Source organism: Anas platyrhynchos, chromosome 2 (genome assembly GCF_047663525.1).
Source record: "Anas platyrhynchos isolate ZD024472 breed Pekin duck chromosome 2, IASCAAS_PekinDuck_T2T, whole genome shotgun sequence".
Lineage (NCBI taxonomy): Eukaryota > Metazoa > Chordata > Aves > Anseriformes > Anatidae > Anas > Anas platyrhynchos.
This window is the reverse complement of record NC_092588.1, coordinates 93,810,789-93,830,417: the sequence shown is the minus strand read 5'-3', so window position 1 is coordinate 93,830,417 and position 19,629 is coordinate 93,810,789. Positions and strand designations below refer to the sequence as shown.

The 19,629-nt window shown below is 39.7% G+C and overlaps 1 protein-coding gene across 13 annotated transcripts in view; it reads left to right on the top strand.

The window, feature by feature from the left end:
- MYRIP (myosin VIIA and Rab interacting protein) overlaps nucleotides 1-19,629 on the top strand; it is a 217,822-nt gene that overhangs the window by 179,565 nt on the left and 18,628 nt on the right. For all 13 annotated transcript variants that reach the window (XM_038173970.2, XM_072033194.1, XM_072033193.1 and 10 more), the window contains 2 exons: nucleotides 1,253-1,899; nucleotides 10,312-10,548. In XM_038173970.2, coding sequence (XP_038029898.1) covers nucleotides 1,253-1,899; nucleotides 10,312-10,548 — 884 coding nt within the window. The remainder of the gene's footprint in view (nucleotides 1-1,252; nucleotides 1,900-10,311; nucleotides 10,549-19,629) is intronic.

Sequence of the window (19,629 nt, the reverse complement as noted above, 5' to 3'; positions counted from 1 at the left end):
ATTTGACATTAGTTGAAGTTGGGATAAAACTGAACCAGGTATTTTCAAACAAATTCTCAGCAGCTTGCTTTTCTGTCCTGCTTACGTTCTAAGATGTAATCAAGTCTTATCCTGTCCTTTCTTCAGTTAACTGAGGATGTTAGACTGATTCTTATGTGTAGCTGCTAAGCAAAATAAGGGGATGTGTTTTGGGAGAGAAAAAAAAAAAAAAAAAACATAACAGTATGGCCCTCCACTGCATGATGTTTGTGTAATGTACTGTAGCTGAATTCAATTTTTGTTGGAGATTTATATCTTCCAAAGCTGGTTGCTTTGTTTGAAAGGAGAAATGTTTTTAAGGAAAGAAGGTCTTCTTTCTCTCAAGAGAATCCTGTACTGAGATTAGTGAGCATAGCTAGAAAACACAAGAAAGCTTCTCATGCAGGAGAAAGATTCTCATGCTTGATAGCAAGTCCTCTTTTTTCTTTTCTCTCCTATATCAGTTATTACAATAAAGAGTATGCCTCAGCTGGAACTGTTTTGATGTATTTAGTGACCTTCAGTGGATTCTTCCTGCATGTCCATAGCCATCTCCATTTTATTGCAGATTAATTACCAGTATCCATAACACCCTTGGCAAGAAGCTCCACGGGTCTGGTACTCGTTGCATCCCTCTTTTTGTTTCTTTTTTTTCTTTTTTTTTTCGCTTTTTTTCTTGTGTTTGTTTTGATCCTAGATTTCACTAGTTTTACTTGATGGTAGTTAGATCGAAGGAGATTCCCCCATCTTTTCTAGCATGAATCTTGGTCTTCTCTCCTCCAGATTTAATCATTCCTTAAAAGGAAGCTATTTCAGAACCTGGCTCACACTTTGTTGCTATTCTCAGATCCTTTTCTACCTTTCCTTTTCAAGATGGGGCACCAAAACTGCACACAGAATCAGACGTATGCGAAGCATGGGATTTATGTGTATTGATGTTTCTTCATTCTTTCCTAAAAATTCTTTCAGAAAAAAAAAGCCTTGTTCCAAACATTCTCACATTTGAAGTTGTCATCACCATGACTTTGAATGGTGACTTCTGAGTAAACATATAGTAGCATAGCTCAGAGAATGAGAGAATTCATAGTAGCAACAGTGCATTCATGTGTTCATTAGTTTTGCCGAACCTTCCAATTTGCAGCCAATTGATTGCAAATTGGCGAGCAGAATGAGCTTTACACACTGTGATAACATAGTGGTAATTAAAGAGTTTGTTATTCTTTCATTTTCTTAGACCCTTCTCCTGTTTTACAAAGCACTGATGGAAACTGGGTGGCTTTGCAGAATGTTACTTTGCCTCGTCCTCGAATGCTCGCCAAACCAAAGAGTCAAGTATTTGAAGCTTTGGAGAATGAATCCAGTGTTGTGTCCGCGTATGATGAGATGGGCTCAGACAGCGAGGATGACTATGACTGGAATGTGGCCTTGAACAAGCTGCGTCGAAGACCTCGGCAATTACCAGATGATTTCTATTATACCCGTTCCCAGTATGATTCTGAGTGGGTTTATGGTAATGATCAGTACCAGGCAGTAACCTCACCTTCCTCTGGGTTATATACCAATACTGAGACACTGTTCTCTGATTCTGAAACATCTTCAGTAAACTCTTCCCAGGAAGCTAAAGGACCTAGCAAACTTCTCTGGTTACAAAGCAGAACTCAGAGTGATGTGCCCAGAACAGAAAAAAAGCATTTCCATGGAGAACTGGATGTAAATTTCAATCCACAGGCAACCAGCTTGGAATATTCGGATACCAGCGAGGCTGAAGAAATCCACTATGATTTAGAAAAGAAATCAAGAAGGTGGAGGAAGAACAAAATATCTGAAGAGAAATGGGAAGCAAAAAAACACACAAAAGCCAACATGAAGAATTTAAGTCAGGTAATTGTGTTTGATCTTTCTGAATGCAATCTCAAAAATAGCAGGGCAAAACTAATCAAGCCATGCTGGCAATAGCATGTGAGTTGTGAGTGGAAGGTGCAGTGTTCTTGCAAGCTTTGTCCTCCTCATGCCTCATAACCAAGAAGAACCAAAGGTAAAGTGTATCATGAACAGGCTTTGTTTCTTTCTTAGATATGCCACTTCCATCTGATCAATGACATTGTTAATACTGTAAAATACAGTGTTTTTTAAAAAAAGTAAAAAGGCAGGGTTTGTAAACAGCTAGCAAATATTGAGTAATTACCTGTTGACTTTTTTGTTTATTCTAACACCTTTGTTGTTGGAATAAGAAGTAATTCATATACCTGGGAATCTCTGGTATGCTGTTGTCATAGTATGGGATAAAGACAATGAGCAGCAGAAATTCAGAAAGGAATGTTTTTGAAATATGGTCCAAATGATGTCTGCTTTTAATTGATCACTTGATCGTTTCAATTCTAAAGTGCTTTAGTGAGTGTTTACAAACTACTTTGATTTAAATAATTAGACAATTTATTAAAAAAAAAAAAAAAAAAGGTGCTCAAATTTGGAAAAACTGACCATAGATGTTTAAGATAGCAAAGCAGTCCCCAAACATTTATTTTAAACAACGATTATGAGATAACCAGAAAGTACATCTTCTTTACAAGGATTTTTCCAGGCTATGGACTGATAGTATGTAAGGGATCCAGTTGTCCCCCAGAATTTTTCAGCAGTGCAAACACACTTCTAACTCTGGGAGAACACTAAATACTTGTTCAATTCCATTTCCCATATCTTACTCCTCTTACATCCTGTAGCTGGACCACTGCTGTAGTACAAAAACGTTGAACCTGAAGCAAGGAGCTAAATGTAGTCAGAGGCATAGGGAGAAGACAACAAGCAACCCGATCCAATCTTTAAAGTTGTCTAAGCAATTGTAGAATGTCTGGAATTGTTACTCTTTGCTTGTGCTACTAGCCTATATCTCCCATTGAAAAACATCAGCACAGTTGATCATAAGTCAAGGTTAGGGTTACAGGATTCAAGCAGGTTTTTAATGCTGGGTAAACTATAGTTAATTCTGTATCTATTCCTTCTGCTTTTAGGAGACAGGTGTGGGTGTTCTATACTGACTCATTTATAGTCATGTCCTCATACATTTATGATCTACTGCTGTTGAGGGGGACTTAGATATGATACTGTGCTCCAACAACAAATCAGTGGCCATTAAAGACTTCTTAGAACATCAGACAGAGTAACAGAACTTTTCTGGGATTGTACAAAGACCATGTTTTGTACACAGAAATGTATTTCCATTTCTGGCTTTGCATATTTGTGTATGTTCTGTATGTGTGTGCTTATATTCATATTGCGGCTTTCTACATACTACTGCTCTGCAGAGTACAGATGAGCATTGCTCACAGGTGTGGTGGTTTCACCCTGTTGGGCAACTGAACTCTACCACAATCCCTCTCTCACTCCCCTTCCTCAGAGAAAGAGGGGGAAAAAATACAATGGAAAGGGCTCAGGGGTTGAGATAAAGACAGGGAGATTGCTCAACAATTATTGTCATGGGCAAAGCAGACTCAACATAGGGAGATAGTGTAATTCATTGCCTATCATTAACAGACTAGAGCAGTGAGAACTAGAAGCAAACTTCTAGCAAAATAACTAAAATAAAATAAAATAAAATAAAATAAAATAAAATAAAATAAAATAAAATAAAATGGGGGGAAAAAGCCACAGGGGAACTCCTGCTCTGTGCCTAGAGCACCTCCTGCCTTCCTTCTGCACTAACCTTGGGGTCTGTTGAATTGTTTCGCTCACGTTTTCTCACTCCTCTCTCCTAGATACTATTGTGCAGCAGTTTTTTTCCCCTTTCTTAAGTCTGCTCTCCCAGAGGCCCAACGAACATCACTTCCTGGCTCATCTCTGGCCAGCGGTGAGTCGCTTTCGGAGCCAGCTGGAGCTGGCTCTGATCTGACATGGGAAAGCTGCTGGGCTCTGCTCACAGAGAGCATCCCTGCAGCCCCCCGGTACCAAACCCCTTTCCACATAAGCCTACAACAGGTTAGGTCCCCTCCAGGAGAGAATAGAGAGGCAGGGTGCTTCCAGGCTGTGCCTGCACCCTTTAGCAGATCAGTGTATATTTCAAAGAGCAAGCTGGTGCAGAAAGTGATAGTTCTTTCCAACTCTCTTGTGAGTTGCTTTGTATCTTCACTGCTGCTCAGACCTCTCTGTTGTGCTCAAAATGCAAGGCTTGGGATTCTGAGCCATTCTCCTTTTTACCTTAGTCAAAAAGATACTGTTCCTGCTCTCCTGCTCCCTCAGCCACAGTGGAGCAGGCAGTGGCACTCTGGTTCCATGTTTTCAAAGCAATTAAATTCTCATTAGGAAGTTTATGTATAATAATATGGATGGGTGTGCATGCATTTCATTTGTGTTTAGATGCACACACAGACCCCGGTGGCTGATGTGACACTTGGTGCCTGCCAGCAGCCATCTGTTCCTCCAGCCCCTGGTAGGGAAAGCACTGGTCGAAGCAGGAATGGACTGGTCAGTACAATTTATAGCAAGGATGTTGCTAGGTGAGAAATTCTAGGAAGCAATTAAAATGATTAAGACCATAAGGAATGTGATTTGAGGTATTATTCTAAATTAACCAGGCATAATTTGTATTGCTTAGAAAAAATGAGATTAAAGAGATGTCAGGATCTTGTGTAGTCCCCAAAGTAATGTATTAATCTAGGTAAAACGTAGACTGAAGCAGAGAGAGCCCTAGATATGAACAGTTTGCACAAAGTAATATCATACATGTGGTAAACTGCAGACTGTAAATTTAAGGAAGCTTCATTGTGTGACGTTAAGCCCATTGTAGATTTTCACATGCTGAGATTAGTAAGAATTTACTGAAACCACACACAATGTTCTCCTAAACCATGTTGCATCAAGACATCAGACAATGAACAACTGATCATATGTAAATGACAGTGAAGAAACTTATTTTTTCCTTACTTTACTGCATTATAATGATAACGGGATAACTTCTTAACCACTGTGTTTTCATCAGCATTGTAGATTTCAGTTTAGCCATCTAAATATTGGGTTTTCTTTTATATTTTTTCAAATAGTGAAGATTGATTTTGTGATTGTGGCTCCCTGAGACACGCTAAAATGAAAGTGGCCCTTTCCTCTCTCCCTGCTCCAAATCTGGAGAGATGTTAGCAGTAACATTCTGGAACAATCACAATCATTTCATAGCTCATAACTGAATTTCTATTAAAAAGTATATATATATATTTTTCTAAATGCTATATATATAAAAAATATTAATAATATAATATATTAATAATATAATAAATCTTATATATATATGTATACTTTTCTAAATTTACTAAATCTAAATATGTATATATATATATGTATTTAATCCAGATTTAGTACCTAGATTAGAAAAATGCTGTGGCATGTCTTAAGATGTGTTTCAGACTCAAAACTAGAATGTTGACTTTATGTATGACAGAAAATTTATAGTCTGAAGTCTGCAGTGTCTTAAAAAGTAAAACCTGAAAACAGATATCAAGATGTGCTGAGTTATGGGAGACATTTTGCCGCTTTATGATAGGTAAAAGAGCAACCTGATTTAGTGGGTTTTCTGTAGATAGGCTGTAAACACCATCATGATGCAGGTAGAGCAGGACATTAAAAATGTCCTGATAAAAACAAAATCCTACAGTAGCAAGTTTCTGATTGCTTATGTAGCACAGGAAACAAATTCCTGGGGAACATAGATTGAGATGTGCAACCTTAAAACTATCTTCTCTGATTTTAATGATAATTATTTTCCAAATTGTTATTTTTTTTACAAGAAATAGCCACTCAAACCATCAATCTCTGTCTGCTTTCATCATTACTATTGTTGTTTTATTGGCTTTCATTACATTTTCGAGAGCAGGATATGCTGCTTATTGTAGCTGTAATTTTTATATATCTGATGGAAAGTGGAGTCACTTAAGTGCTTCCAGTGAAAGAAGTGTCCTCGTTATGAGTTAGCTTCTTTTATCAGAAGACTCTACCTGTTAATTACAGCTGTCTTACCCCTGCTGCCCTGCAGCCAGGTAAGGGGTGAGCGCTGCTGGACTGCCAGTCCCCACGGGATGGCGCTTTGTATTTATTTATTGAAAATAGCTGTCCTGAAATTACACTGACTCACTGAGAAACTGCCTGCAAACCTCACAATTTGTGTCATCTTCTAAAAACTGGAGTTTCTAATCTCTGTTTCCTGTTTCAGTTTGGAGCTTTCTGTCCATGATGTAGCAGAGACTTGTGTCTAGAGTGAACTAGCCTGTACTTTGCTTGCTTGGCTTATTTTGAGGCTTTGAGTTCACTAAGATTACATTGAGTTATCAGCCATTTGTACACAAGGATTTGTCCAGTGTGCATTAGGAAAGGTGTATTTCATATCTCATTGCCTCCTGAAGGATTTAGGCTTGCATTAGAAACATTTGATTTACTTTTAGTGACTTTTGTGGCTGTGTCAGTCTGCCATGTCCTCACTGAAGCTCTTTCCAGATAAACTAGTGTCCCTTTATTCTTGTTTTCAGGTGTTAGTGTTATTTGCTTCTGATAGATGCAAATGGGAATTTACACAATGATTTCTACAAACACAAGGATGTTGTTAATCTTAACAAATAGAGCAAAAGAGTGACCAGTAAAGAAACAGGAAGTTTAAGATAGCATCTATTAAATAAATAAAAATTAATTTCAATGTATTTATTATTTTTATTTATTGTCACAGCTTTTAATGCATTTTTTAATCTGTTAATTCATCTCATCACAAACAGTTCACTGCCACCACCTGAAAATCTCAACACACAAGCCAAGCAGCCTACCCATAACTAAAACAGCAAAGTATAGCATTATAGGATATCATTATCTCTGCATGTAAGCAGGAACTAATAATTCTCGCAAATGTAACTACTACAAGCAGAAAGATGAATAATAAGACATATCTGAATCCATCTGTAATAAAATAAATACCTTCAAGGTAAGTTCATCCCCCCCCCCTCTTTCCCCCCTCCCTCCCCCAAGAAAAGAGATGTATTCAGTAACACACATTTAGTTAACACAGAACAACCCCAGGGATGACAAGGTAGCTCATGACTTTCACTTGTGAAAATGTAGCAAAAATGTATCGTGAAAATATATCATCATAAAAATGTAGGGGAAAAAAAAAAAAAAAAAAAAGGTAGCAAAAAGCTATTTCCCTTCTAATGAATTAGGAACATTCCTTTACATATGTTAAAACACAAGCTAGAACTGGAATGTATCAGTGACAGTGTCACCTGTTGATGCCCAAAGAAGAATCCCTGCTTTCCTGTCTGCCTTCCTGTCTTCCTTCCCCCTGTCTCCAGCATGGTCCAGTCTCTCTCCTACATCATCTGTAGCACACAGAGCCTTTTGCCCAGCCTTCATGACTTGTTACAACAGGGTGAAGGACAATTCTTTCAGCAGCATATGAGCTCCCCTTGCCTAGGAAATTATGTTTTTGATTTTACATCCTGCTGAAGCCTCACAGCTTAGCAATATTGTCCCATCAGGCCTTCACCCCATCAGGCCAGCTGGTAGACTCCAGGTGATTTTGCTGAACTTTGGGTAGAGGCAGTGAAAATCGACCTAACAGGTGCTGCCATGTGTGATCTGGGAGACAAGCGTTTTTTTCAGGCCCCTAGAGGAACTGTGCACTTCTTGCATGGTACAGCAATGAGGTAGAAATGTAAGAAAACTACATCTCTAGACTGACAGCCTTCCTCACTGCTCTGCTAAGTACCCAGCTTATTTAAACAAGATTACTAAACTTTTGTTTTTGCAAGTTTGATCTGCTCAAATGTCTGCATTGAATGATGGTGTTTGTTTGTTTTGCTTTGTTTTGTTTTGTTTTCTCTCCCTTGCAGACTCAGCCCCAAAGTGAACTCTTTCTGTCTAGACATTGCTAGAGGAAGCCCACATTCATGGTGCAGAGCTGTTAGAACTCACTAGCAAATCTCATAATCCTAAACCACATGATTTGGTAGATGGGAGAGTAGGTCTTTGGAGGTACCTATTAAATAAATGCAAGTACCTCATTTAAATAAAAGGGGAATCTAGTAATAACCTGAGACCAGATAACTAATAATACATATCTCAACTTTAATACAATATATCTCCACTAAACTGTATTCTCTCCTAAAATACAAGTGCACCATTTAGCTGTGCTTTCTGTCCTGTAAAGTCTCTAAGTTATGATTGTTTTTCTCCAAATTGATGGACAGATGGATTCAGCAACAACTTTCAGATTTTATTGTAATTTAGAAACATGTATGTTTCATTACCAAATTGTTGGAGGGGAGTGTAATGAATTGTTGTGTGAAATGCAAGGTATATCTGAAAAAAAAATATATTGATCCTATTTTTTTTTTACTAAAATGTTGAAAATGTACCAGTCACGTAGTAGAAGTATATCATAACATATTATATAACCAAAGTGGAAACTCACTGATTTGAAATCTTGTTCTTGATCTTACTCAAAACAGTTTGGAAGTTCATTTGAAAGAAAAGGCCTTTTACTCAGCAAAAGCTGATTGTACAGGAAAAAAATAAATGATGACATGAGCCTGTGGTTCCCCTTTTAAAATGCCTTGCCATGTATTTTCAAATCCTGATTTTCTAAAAGGGCCTTCCACATTTTGAAAGTGAGCTATAAAGCTATAATCTAGTTGTGTAACTGATTTACAGATAACTGCAGAAAAAAATAGTCCAAAAATCTGTGAAAGTTCTAGACAATACAGTATAGTTTACCGTGTGAGAGATGAATGCTGACACTACAAACATGACATGTCAATCCATTAAGAACACTTGAGCAGGTAGAGTTTCTGAGGAAGTTGTCAGTTAACATTTCCTGTGAGAATTGGAGGTAATTGTACTGTCCATAACTATGACTGCTAAGCCTGCAGAGAGAGTAGCTGTGCAAAGCAAATCTCCTGTTTATGTGTTTCCAAATGAATGATAAAGAAAACATAGCTTTTAGTCTCTCCAGACAAATCTGGTCCTGTCACAGTAGGAGAGCATAAGACAAATAGGAATAATTTCCTGGCAAATAGGAATAATTTCTTATCCGAGAATTGCTTCAAATCACCATCTTAGACCTGCTGCAATGTGCCTGCCACTTCTGGGCCCTAGGTTGCATTCTTTACAGCCTCCTCCTGCGTGTTTTTGTCACGATTGCACTCTGTGTCAAAGAATTTGTCACTTCTGAAACCCGTCACATTCCACCTTACTTTATGCACTTGGTTGAAGCACTGAACAAAGTGTCCAATTATTCTGAGCTCTCTCTTAGCAGTCAGCAGAGGAAGAATAGCATTTCCAGAAAGCAGTTAATGTTATAGGCTATGTAGTTCTGGGAGATGCTCTCTCCCTCCATGAACTGTAGTGGGAAACTGGGTCTTAATCAGACAGCACAGATCCAGAAAATGAGTTGGTACATATCCAGACATTAGTTTTTGATACAGTCATCAGGCACTTTTAGATTTCCTGCAAGGAAAAAAAAAAAAAAAAAACTTTTCCACATCATTAAATATTGGGCAGGCAACAGGCCAGACAGACTTGTAAAAGGATTTTGTTTTTCTTCTATTCGGCCTGCAAAGTAAAGGACTCGTCATGGTCAAGTCTGTAGCACCAACCATATTTAACCAAGCATCTGAGTACTTCCCACCTTTAAGGATCCAAAAGTAAGAAAAGAAGGTGTTCCTGGAGATTGAAATTGTTCTAAGGAGGCTGGTGTTTGGAGAATAATTGTAGCTGTAGTGGATCCACCTATGTAAATGTTCACTGGGAAAGCTGAAAATCTGTCACTTAAAAAAGGAAAGATTTTTTAAAAACTTGTTTCTAGTAATCATAAGAAAATAAGGATAATGCTCAAGACCAGCTGGCAGGGAATTTGAGCACAGCTTTCAGCTGGAAAGTGGACACAACTGTCAGGTTGTCATGGATAAGTGATTTCATTCCCACACTTCAGTTTCTTTATATGCACCATAACTGAGAGTGATGGAAATGCAGTACTGAGAACAAGAATCGCCATTTATGCTTTTGTTTTATTAGCTGCATACAGATACGTAATGATTTCGATAGTTCCTTTCTATATAATATAAAAGTAGCCAGGAATGATAAATATTACCCAACAGGTGTGGGTTTACTGGCCTTCTTCTATAAAGATGTGGTAACATTTTATCAGCATACTTTGCCTTCTTTCTAGCTTCTCTTCAGAGTGATCTTACCTACCCTTTTCTAGGAAGCTGCTTGTTTTCCTGCTGTACCTATACAGTAATTATTACTGTTCTTCCAATTTCTTTGTAGGATTTTGATGATTTATCAGAAACAGATATAAGCAGTGAGGATCAGCATTGTAATATCAAGCCTGACCTTATGGAAGAGGAGCTTAAAACCAGGTTATTTCAGCTTGAAGCTAAAATGAGTGACAAGGAAACATCTGGTGAAGAACAAGAGTCTGAACCTAGAACAGATCCTGAAAACCAAAAGGAGAGTTTGTCCTCAGAAGAAAATGAGAAAAGTATCCAGGAAGAGTTAAAGAAGGTAAGTGGTCGTTATAGGGGAGTGAGCTCAATACTGTAAAAGTTAGAATCCAGAAATAGATGCTTGTAGTTAGAGAATAAAACATAGTTGATTGAAAAAAAGTAGGTCCTTTAAACTGGGTCTGAGCCTGCAATACTTGTGCAAGTAAAACTTCAATTAAGGTGTGGGCTTCTTCCTGTGAGCCTACAGCATTAACTCTAAAGCAGTGAACTTAGTTTCTGTAATAAACATGTTAATTGATTGATACTAAAGAAACTATGGCTGTTTATACTAACTGTGAATGTACTTGTATATTTTTATTTAAAGGCATGTTCAGATCTCCTTTTTTTCTCCTTACTAATCAGCAAGCAAGGTTTAAGATTTTTGTTTTTGTTATTGTTTTTTATTTGCTCCCCTGTTTTTAGTATTTTTTAGGTCATTCTGATGCTGTTTCCATCCATCTGTACAGTGGCAGGGAGGGGTACAGAGAGGACACGGAGAGCCCACCTGATAAACATGTGTCTCAGAGGCTGGTGCCAACACAGAAATTTTGTTTTTTTTGACTTTACTTGGCACCTGGCCTGATGGCTGCAGACGGGTTCCACCTATCTCTAAGGGAAAAATGGATCCTAGCCCAGGAGCTGGCAGGGCTCATTGAGAGGGCTTTAAACTAGGTAAGAAGGGGGACAGGGCTGAAATAAGGCTTGTTGGAGGTGTGCCATGGAGAACAATGGCAAGGCTGGGAGAGAAGGCAATGGCCCAGCTGAATGCACTAATGCACGCACCATGGGTAACAAACAAGAGGAGCTGGAAGCCATCGTGCAAGCAGGCAGGCTATGACTTGGTTGCCATCATGGAAACATGGTGGGACCACTCCCATGACTGGAGTGCTGCAATGTCTGGCTATAGGCTCTTCAGAAGGGACAGGCAGCATGGAAGGTGTGGTGGTGTGGCTCTCTATATTAGAGTGTTTTGATGTTGTGGAACTCAAGACTGGGAATGATAAGGTTGATTCCCTATGGGTTAGGATCAGCGGGAAGGCTGACAAAGCAAGCATCCTGGTGGGGGTCTGTTTTAGACCGCCAAACCAGGATGAGGAGACTGATGAGAAATTCTACAGGCAGCTGGCACAATTTGTGAAATCGTCAGCACTTGTTCTCGAGAGGGACTTCAACTTCCCAGATATATCCTGGAAGCACAACACATCCCAGAGAAAACAGTATAGGAGGTTTCTGGAAAACGTGGAAGATAACTTCCTGACTCAGCTCGTTAGTGAGCCTACCAGGGGAGGTGCCCCACTAGACCTTCTGTTCACAAACAGGGAAGGACTGGTGGGAGATGTGGTGGTCGGGAGCTGTCTTGGACAGAGTGACCATGAAATGGTAGAGTTCTCCATTCTTGGCAAAGTCAAGAAGGGGACCAGTAAAACTGCTGTATTGGCCTGGCTATCAGGGGAGGTCCCGGTCTACTGGCGGATAGCAAACTTGATGCCCATCTACAAGAAGGGCTGGAGGGTAGACCCAGGGAAGTTCATGGAGCAGATATCTTGAGTGTTGTCACGCGGCACTTGCAGGACAACCAGGCAATCAGGCCCAGACAGCATGGGTTTATGAAAGGCAGGTCCTGCTTGACGAACCTGATCTCCTATGACAAAGTGACATGCTGGGTGAATGAGGGAAAGTCTGTGTATGTGGTCTACCTTGACTTCAGTAAGGCCTTTGACACTGTTCCCCACAACATTCTCCTCAAGAAAGTGGCTGCTCTTGGCTTGGACTGGCATATGGTTCGTTGGGCTAAAAACTGGCTGGATAGCCAGACCCAAAGAGTTGTGGTGAATGGAGTAAAGTCCAGCTGGAGGCCAGTCACTAGTGGCGTCCCCCTGGGCTCAGTACTGGGGCCAGTCCTCCTTAATATCTTTCTTGATGATCTGGATGAGGAGATCGAGTGCACCCTCAGTAAGTTTGCAGATGACACCAAGTTAGGTGCGTGTGTCGATCTGCTCGAGGGTAGGAAGGCTCTGCAGGAGGATCTGGATAGGCTGGACCAATGGGCTGAGGACAACTGTATGAAGTTCAACAAGGCCAAGTGTCGGGTCCTCCACCTGGGGCACAACAACCCCAAGCAGAACTACAGGCTGGGAGATGAGTGGTTGGAAAGCTGCCAGGTAGAGAAGGACCTGGGAGTATTGGTTGATAGTTGGCTGAATAGGAGCCAGCAGTGTGCTCAGGTGGCCAAGAAGGCCAACAGCATCCTGGCTTGTATAAGAAGCAGTGTGGCCAGCAGGGCTCGGGAAGGGATTGTCCCCTTGTACTCCACTCTGGTGAGGTTGCACCTCAAGTACTGTGTTCAGATTTGGACCCCTCACTACAAGAAGGACATGGAGGTGCTCGAGCAAGTCCAGAGAAGATCAGCGAAGCTGGTGAAGGGTCTGGAGAACAAGTCTTATGAGGAACGGTTGAGGGAACTGGAATTGTTCAGCCTGGAAAAGAGGAGGCTCAGGGGCAACCTTATCGCTCTCTACAGGTACCTTAAAGGAGGCTGTAGCAAGGTGGGGATTGGTCTATTCTCCCACGTGCCTGGTGATAGGATGAGGGAAAATGGGCTAAAGTTGTGCCAGGGGAGATTTAGGTCAGATATTAGGACCCTTCTTTACTGAAAGGGTCGTGAGGCATTGGAATGGGCTGCCCAGAGAAGTGGTGGAGTCACTATCCCTGGAGGTCTTTAAAAGACGTTTAGATGTAGCACTTAGTGATATGGTTTAGTGGAGGACTTGTTAGTGTTAGGTCAGAGGTTGGACTTGATGATCTTGAGGTCTCTTCCAACCTAGACGATGTTGTGATTCTGTGATATCATAGATTCTTCTTTTGCTTCTCTGTTGGAATATTTTGTGCTTCCCTAAAACTTTATGGCCCTGTTACATTGTAAGCTAATAGGTTTCTGCCAGTAGTAATGTATTCTGGTGAAACAGTAATCCAGTGTCAGTTGTGATAATGAATGAGATCTTCCATTCACACCATTTCACCCTACAGTAAGTTGTCTTGACTTAAAGTGTCACTCCACCTAACACCTGCTCTCTTCCTTTCCTGCTTCTGAATTTCTCTTCATATCATACAGTGTACTGGAATGTGGTATTCAGCCATTTTTTGTGCTCATTTCACCATAGAGGAGAATTTCAGAAAGTCCTATTAAGTCTTTACTTCTAGACTTTAATTCTGTCATGTCATACTTAGCTAGCCTATGTATTTCTGAATAATTTGATATTGCTGGTCTGTCTTTGTAAACCAAAGATGAGCTAAATTTAATGTGTTTTATATAGAAGGAAATGATCTCTTCACCTGGTCTGTTGGATGCTGGTGGCCTTCTTTTCTACAGGGGCACATTCAACCTGGTGTTCACCAGGAACCCTGTTTCTTTTTCTGCCAAGCTGTTTCCCAGCCAGATAGTCTCTGGCATGTACTGGGATAATTCTTCCCCATGTGCAGAACTTTGCATTTCTTTTTGTTGAACTTTATGAGATTCCTATCAGCCCATTTCTCTAGCCTGTCGAGGTCCCTCTGCATGGGAACAAAACCATCTCAGGTACGAACCACTATTCTCAGTTTAGGATATACTCTGTCTCGTTGCTTCTGTCAATAATGATGATGCTAAATAGTACTAGCCACTGGGATACATCACTAGTGACTGACCTCCGACTGGACTTCAAGCCTCTGATAACACTTTCAGACCAGCAGTTCAGGAAATTTTAACCCACCTCACTGTCTACATATTCAGTCCCTACTTGCTCAATTCGTCTATGCAGATGTTATGGAAGACAGCTTTGAAAGACTCATTAAAAACAAAATAAACAACATTCAGTGCTCTCCCCATGTCCAGTGAAGTAGTCATTTCATTATAGAAAGCTATCAGGTTGACTAGGCATGATGTCCCTTTCATAAGTCACCTTCTCATCTTTCTTACGTTTGGAAATGGCTTCAAGGAGTATTTGCTCCTAAATCAGCTCTCAGGAACCATCCCCAGATTGCCACAATCTTTAAAATCTTAAATTAAAAAAAGTGGTCTCACTTAAACAGGGACCAGTTCCACAGCTCCTGAGAGTGCATCCCTATCAGGTCCCAAGGACATGCACATGTCACATTCATTAAAATGTTTGCTAGCCTGTTCTTCCTCTACTAAGGGTTAGTTTTCATTGCCCCAGACTTTCTCATGGGTTTCAGGGGCCTGGAATTACTGAGAGCAAATCTTACGTATAAACTGAGATGAAGGTGACACTGAATAGCATAGCTTTTTCCTTGTCCTGTGTCACCAGGTCTCTGCAGTAATGGGTGAATTTCCCTTATCTGCCTTTTGCTGGTGGTTTATCTGTAGAAGCCATTCTTCTTGCCCTTTGTGTTCCTCACCAGATTCAACTACAGGTGGCTTTTGACTTTTTTGGCACCATTCTTACCATTCCTACATGCTTGGACAGTGTCTCTGTAATACATCTGGGCCAGCTGATCCTGCTTCCACATCCTGGTGTATTAGTTCTTTATATCATTTGAATAAAATACCTTACCTTTCAAATGAATAGATTTCCTTTAGAAAGTTGTCCAACTCTTGTTCAAAGCTGAGCTTTGCAGTCGAGACCCTAAGAGTTGAGTGGTGTACACACAGCAGACAAGAACAAGCCTAAGTAGATCTGAGGCATAAGAGTGCTTGACTAGCAAGAGGCAGCACCGGTCTTCTTGTGTGGACATGTTGACCATCTCTGAATGAAATAAAAGCCCCTTTTGGGAGCAAGGTTTGAAACACAAATGACTTTGTTGCCCAAGGTTAATGTCCCATTTTCAGCAGGAAGGATGGAGAGTGCCTTCACCTAAGACAGTCTGTGGATGTGGCTTCAAGCCCTTTGCTCCTATGGACTGCCTCAAACCTATGCTTGTGTATATTCTTACCTACCATACACTCAAGGTAGCTGCTGTTCGATCTTCATTGTTTGGCCTAAAGTCTTCAGCTGTGTTTTCTATTTCTCTGAATGCAAGCAGTAGATTTTTGGCTTAAAACAACTTGATGAAGTTCCCCAGTTATGTTATCATCAGGAACAAAAGGAATGGCTAAACTGAGTAAATTGGCACTCACTCTGCAGGTCTTTGGAAACTTTTGCCTCTGGTGACAGTATTAGGGCTAAGCACTTATGTTACACAGGTGAGATTTTCACATCCTATAGCCAGACCTCTAGGTATTTGTTAAGAAAAATACCAAGAAAAAGGTATCAGGAGGAGATTGGCTGAAGTCCACTCAGATTCATGATCTAAAACGAATTGAGCAAGACATGCAAAATCTAAATTTATTCCTTGTCCATTGTCTGTGTTTTGTGGTGTATTTATTCATCTGAATGCATCTACAAAGTAATATTAGTTGCTTTTCCTCCTCTAATTTTATATAAATTCAACATTTGAAATAATGCAAAGCTTAATATATTTTTTCTTAGTATAGTTTTCTTAAGTTTAAAAAAGAAAAGGCACACTATGTTCAGCAAAAAAAAGTGAATGCCTGGAGTTTTAATTCTTTATTGGTTTTGGTTGGGAAAAAAAAAAAAAAAAAAAAAAGTCTTAGTCATTCCTAATTGCAGTATATATTCTTCTTGTCTATAATGAAGAAACCAAAATATCCCAGTACTATTCACGGTCATGGCTTTAGAGGAATTGACAGCAGAAATTGCTTCAGATGTAGAAAAACAAACAGCCTGCTTTTGTTCTTATCCCTGACAGTTGTCTTTAAAGGTGATTTAAATCTTCTGATGTGTGCCTTCTCTTCGGGAAGGTGGCTGTCCAGCATCTTACAATGAAATACTGAAGAAGGTGATGGTGTATAATACCAGGTGTGGCTATGGTAACCTAAAATATGAAGACATACCTAAATTCATTAGGATGGAGTAGAGTAGAACAGAACAGAACAGAATAGAGAACAGAAGAACAGAACAGAACAGAATAGAATCAAAACGAATCAAATTGAATTGAATCGGTCAGTTGGAAGGAACCTTCAAATATCATCTGGTACATTTGCCTGACCACTTCAGAACTAACCAAAAGTAAAATCATATATAAACATGCAATACCTTTAAAATGAGTGTATGACATATCTCGATGGAGACAAGCATAGAAAACTTACCTTCAGGGAACCAGTAATTTTAGATGCCTCAAAAAGCCAAATGTCCCAGTATGCTGTCTCTTTAAAAAGCCCAATTTCTGAAGAATACATGTGTAGGGAATTGATCTTTCAGAATGACATTTAACATTCTCAGGCAGAGACACAGACTTCTGATAGGGGCATTGAGTTTCAAATTAAGTTTACAGAAGCTCTAATTCTGAGCAATTATAATGGGAGCTCATTTGCCCACAGTCTGCTTTGAGCTCCTGAACACAGATTAAATACTGTATTTTAGCTATCCTGCTTGTATTTTAGCCATCCTGCTTATATTTTAGCAGTGCTGATTGTCTTTGTTAGCTGTTAGTTTTCTATTCTCTGGCTTTATACTGGAACACATTAGCAACCTTAAATCACAAAGAATTTTTTGTTACAATATACCTGACCACAGAATAAAAAAGAATAATAAAAAAAAAACCTCTTCCATTGAATCACTGAAAATAGGATACCTGTTGGTCATGAAGATCTGACTTCTACATGTCTGCACCTCTAAAAATCTGTATTTCTGGTTTTCGGTGAAAAGTAGGCATCTCACGTAGTTGCACTGAGCTGATACTTTTATAGGCTATATATTACATTAAGACTTTTGTCAATGGGAAGAATTGGCACAGCTTGAGTCTTCAGTGGGGAGTTAGCTGAAATTGGGTTTTCAGTGTGAAGTTATGGGTTCTCAGTTCTCCCCTTAAGCCGAGTTTTTGAACTGTATAACTAAAAACTTGTTTGAGATAGAAGGTTGAAAATATTTGCTTTGAGATATTTGTTTAGGTCATGTGGGATATTTGAGGATTTAGGCAGGTATTAACACCGATTAGTATTATGCTTTAGATGTAAACCCTTCTAGACCTTCAGCACAACCATCTTCAACACTTCTAAGCCTATGGTTGCCTAAAATGTTCTTCTGGAGATTCACAGCTCTCTAAAGCAAATATAAGCCTACAGCAGGCTTGCTTTACAGATAATGTTTTGTGCTTATTATGCTACAGAAGCAATTTGTGGTCTTTGAGGTGGTTGCAGATTCCTGAAAAGCCCACTTTTTCCAGCTGTGTAATGAAAGGCTATGGGGTCCTGAATGCTCAGGCTGGAGTTAGCTTGCAGCTTCTCTAGATTTCAGGTGTGAATAAACCATGTTCATGTTGTGCAACTGTTCTATTAGTGAAGCAACTTGGACTAGCACAGTGATTTACATATTTTTTGTGCCTTGTTTTTTTTTTTCCTTTTTTTTTTTTTTTTCTCGTTAAAACACTAACCAAACACTTAAAGAAAAAAGAAAAATCTGAATCCCCTCAGCAGTATCTTAATGACTAATCCTGAGAATGCCAAGCATGATAAATGGGGTATATTTAGCTCTTGCTCTCTCCTCTTTCCTTCTATTTTTTTAATGAAGATGAACAAGCCAGGTCTATATTTCATGGTACACCACAGAATTACATTCTAGAAAACAATTTTAGCAGAGCCTACATAAATGTGGCATTTTGAATGCAGTCTATCACTGTGACTACTTTATTGGATACTAAGCCATAGATATTGCAGAAAGCACGGCCGAAAGCACGACAGACATCAGTAGAGTCAGATCATGCTCCATCTTATTGCCCGAATAGCCTAACTTTTATAGTGAACTTAACAGGGGCGGATAGTGTCTCACACAAGATTATTGGTCAAAACCTCTCAGACAAACAACTACAAGAAAACAACCCCCTTGTGATTAGCAGTCACGTAGACCTTGTCCTTGAAGCCAGCTACTGGTAACCATATTTTTCTGAATTCCTCAATTGGGCGATGTGGGAACACTGTCATGGGAACTTCTCATAGTTGCCCTGGTAGCTTGGTTTGCTCAGCTACAGCAAGCCATGGGATTTTTGCTGTTTCAAAAAATCCCTCAACACATAGAGATACTGTTTAAAAAACAGACTAGCTCTTGCAAATTTTACAAATTTTCCCATGTAGCATAAACACTGAAATAGTTTTAAAACCTCACTTGGGCCTCTGGCTTTGGTTGCTTTCATTTTGTACTTCTTTCTTAAGGTACAAAAATTAGGAAGATAAATTTTGGTACTAATGTTCAGTTTCTGTCCTTGTTGCACTAATTTGCTGCTCACAACTTGCTGTGTGCTTGAGGAATTTCCTTTAATCCATTTCTGCACTTACTTCTGCTCATAAAATCTTACAACCAAGGCTTAGGAACTTTTTGTTTAAATCCTGTGTTCTGTTGACATTATTACGTGACTAGGCACACAACTATTCCTTTCTCAACAGCAACCTGTGAGTAAGTTTGTTACGTAGCAGTGAGATCCTGCTCCCCAAGTGCTCCTTCAAGTGATCCTGCTCCTTCAAGTTCATTGATCATATGAATAATAGCATAAATATTCTTCCCATACAATATTTATGCCTTCATTTTCTGGAAACATTTTGCTCATCTTAGGTTTTATAAAGCTTTATTTTAGGTAAAGTATGAGCTACAAGCACCATCTTCATGTGTATTTGTGCCAGAGTCCCATGTTCTTTGTTTTGAGAGAGTACATCTTACATTTCTTCCCAGGTGAATTAGGACTTCTCAACTACCAGTATGATGAGATTGACATTTTCTAGAAAATCTGCCTGGCACCTCTCTCCAGTGTGAGGAATAGCTGGTAGCTGTGGATGTGAGTGCATGTTTCCACAGCAGAAAAGACAGCCAACTCCCTGAGGTGTGTGCTGGTGGCTATGCCTGGAATGCCCAGGGCTCACTGAGGGAGATTCAGTGAAAGAGAACTTATGGGACTTGGTTGCTGGAGAATATGTTCATGATCTTGATGTAGCTGCAAAAGTGCTGGTTTTTTCCAAAGAATTGCAGGCTGTGGCAGGAGGAAACATTTGTTCTTGCAAGTGTGAGAGGTTTCACTCAACTGCAGTCTCATTTTCTTTCAGGCAGGTTGCCTGTTA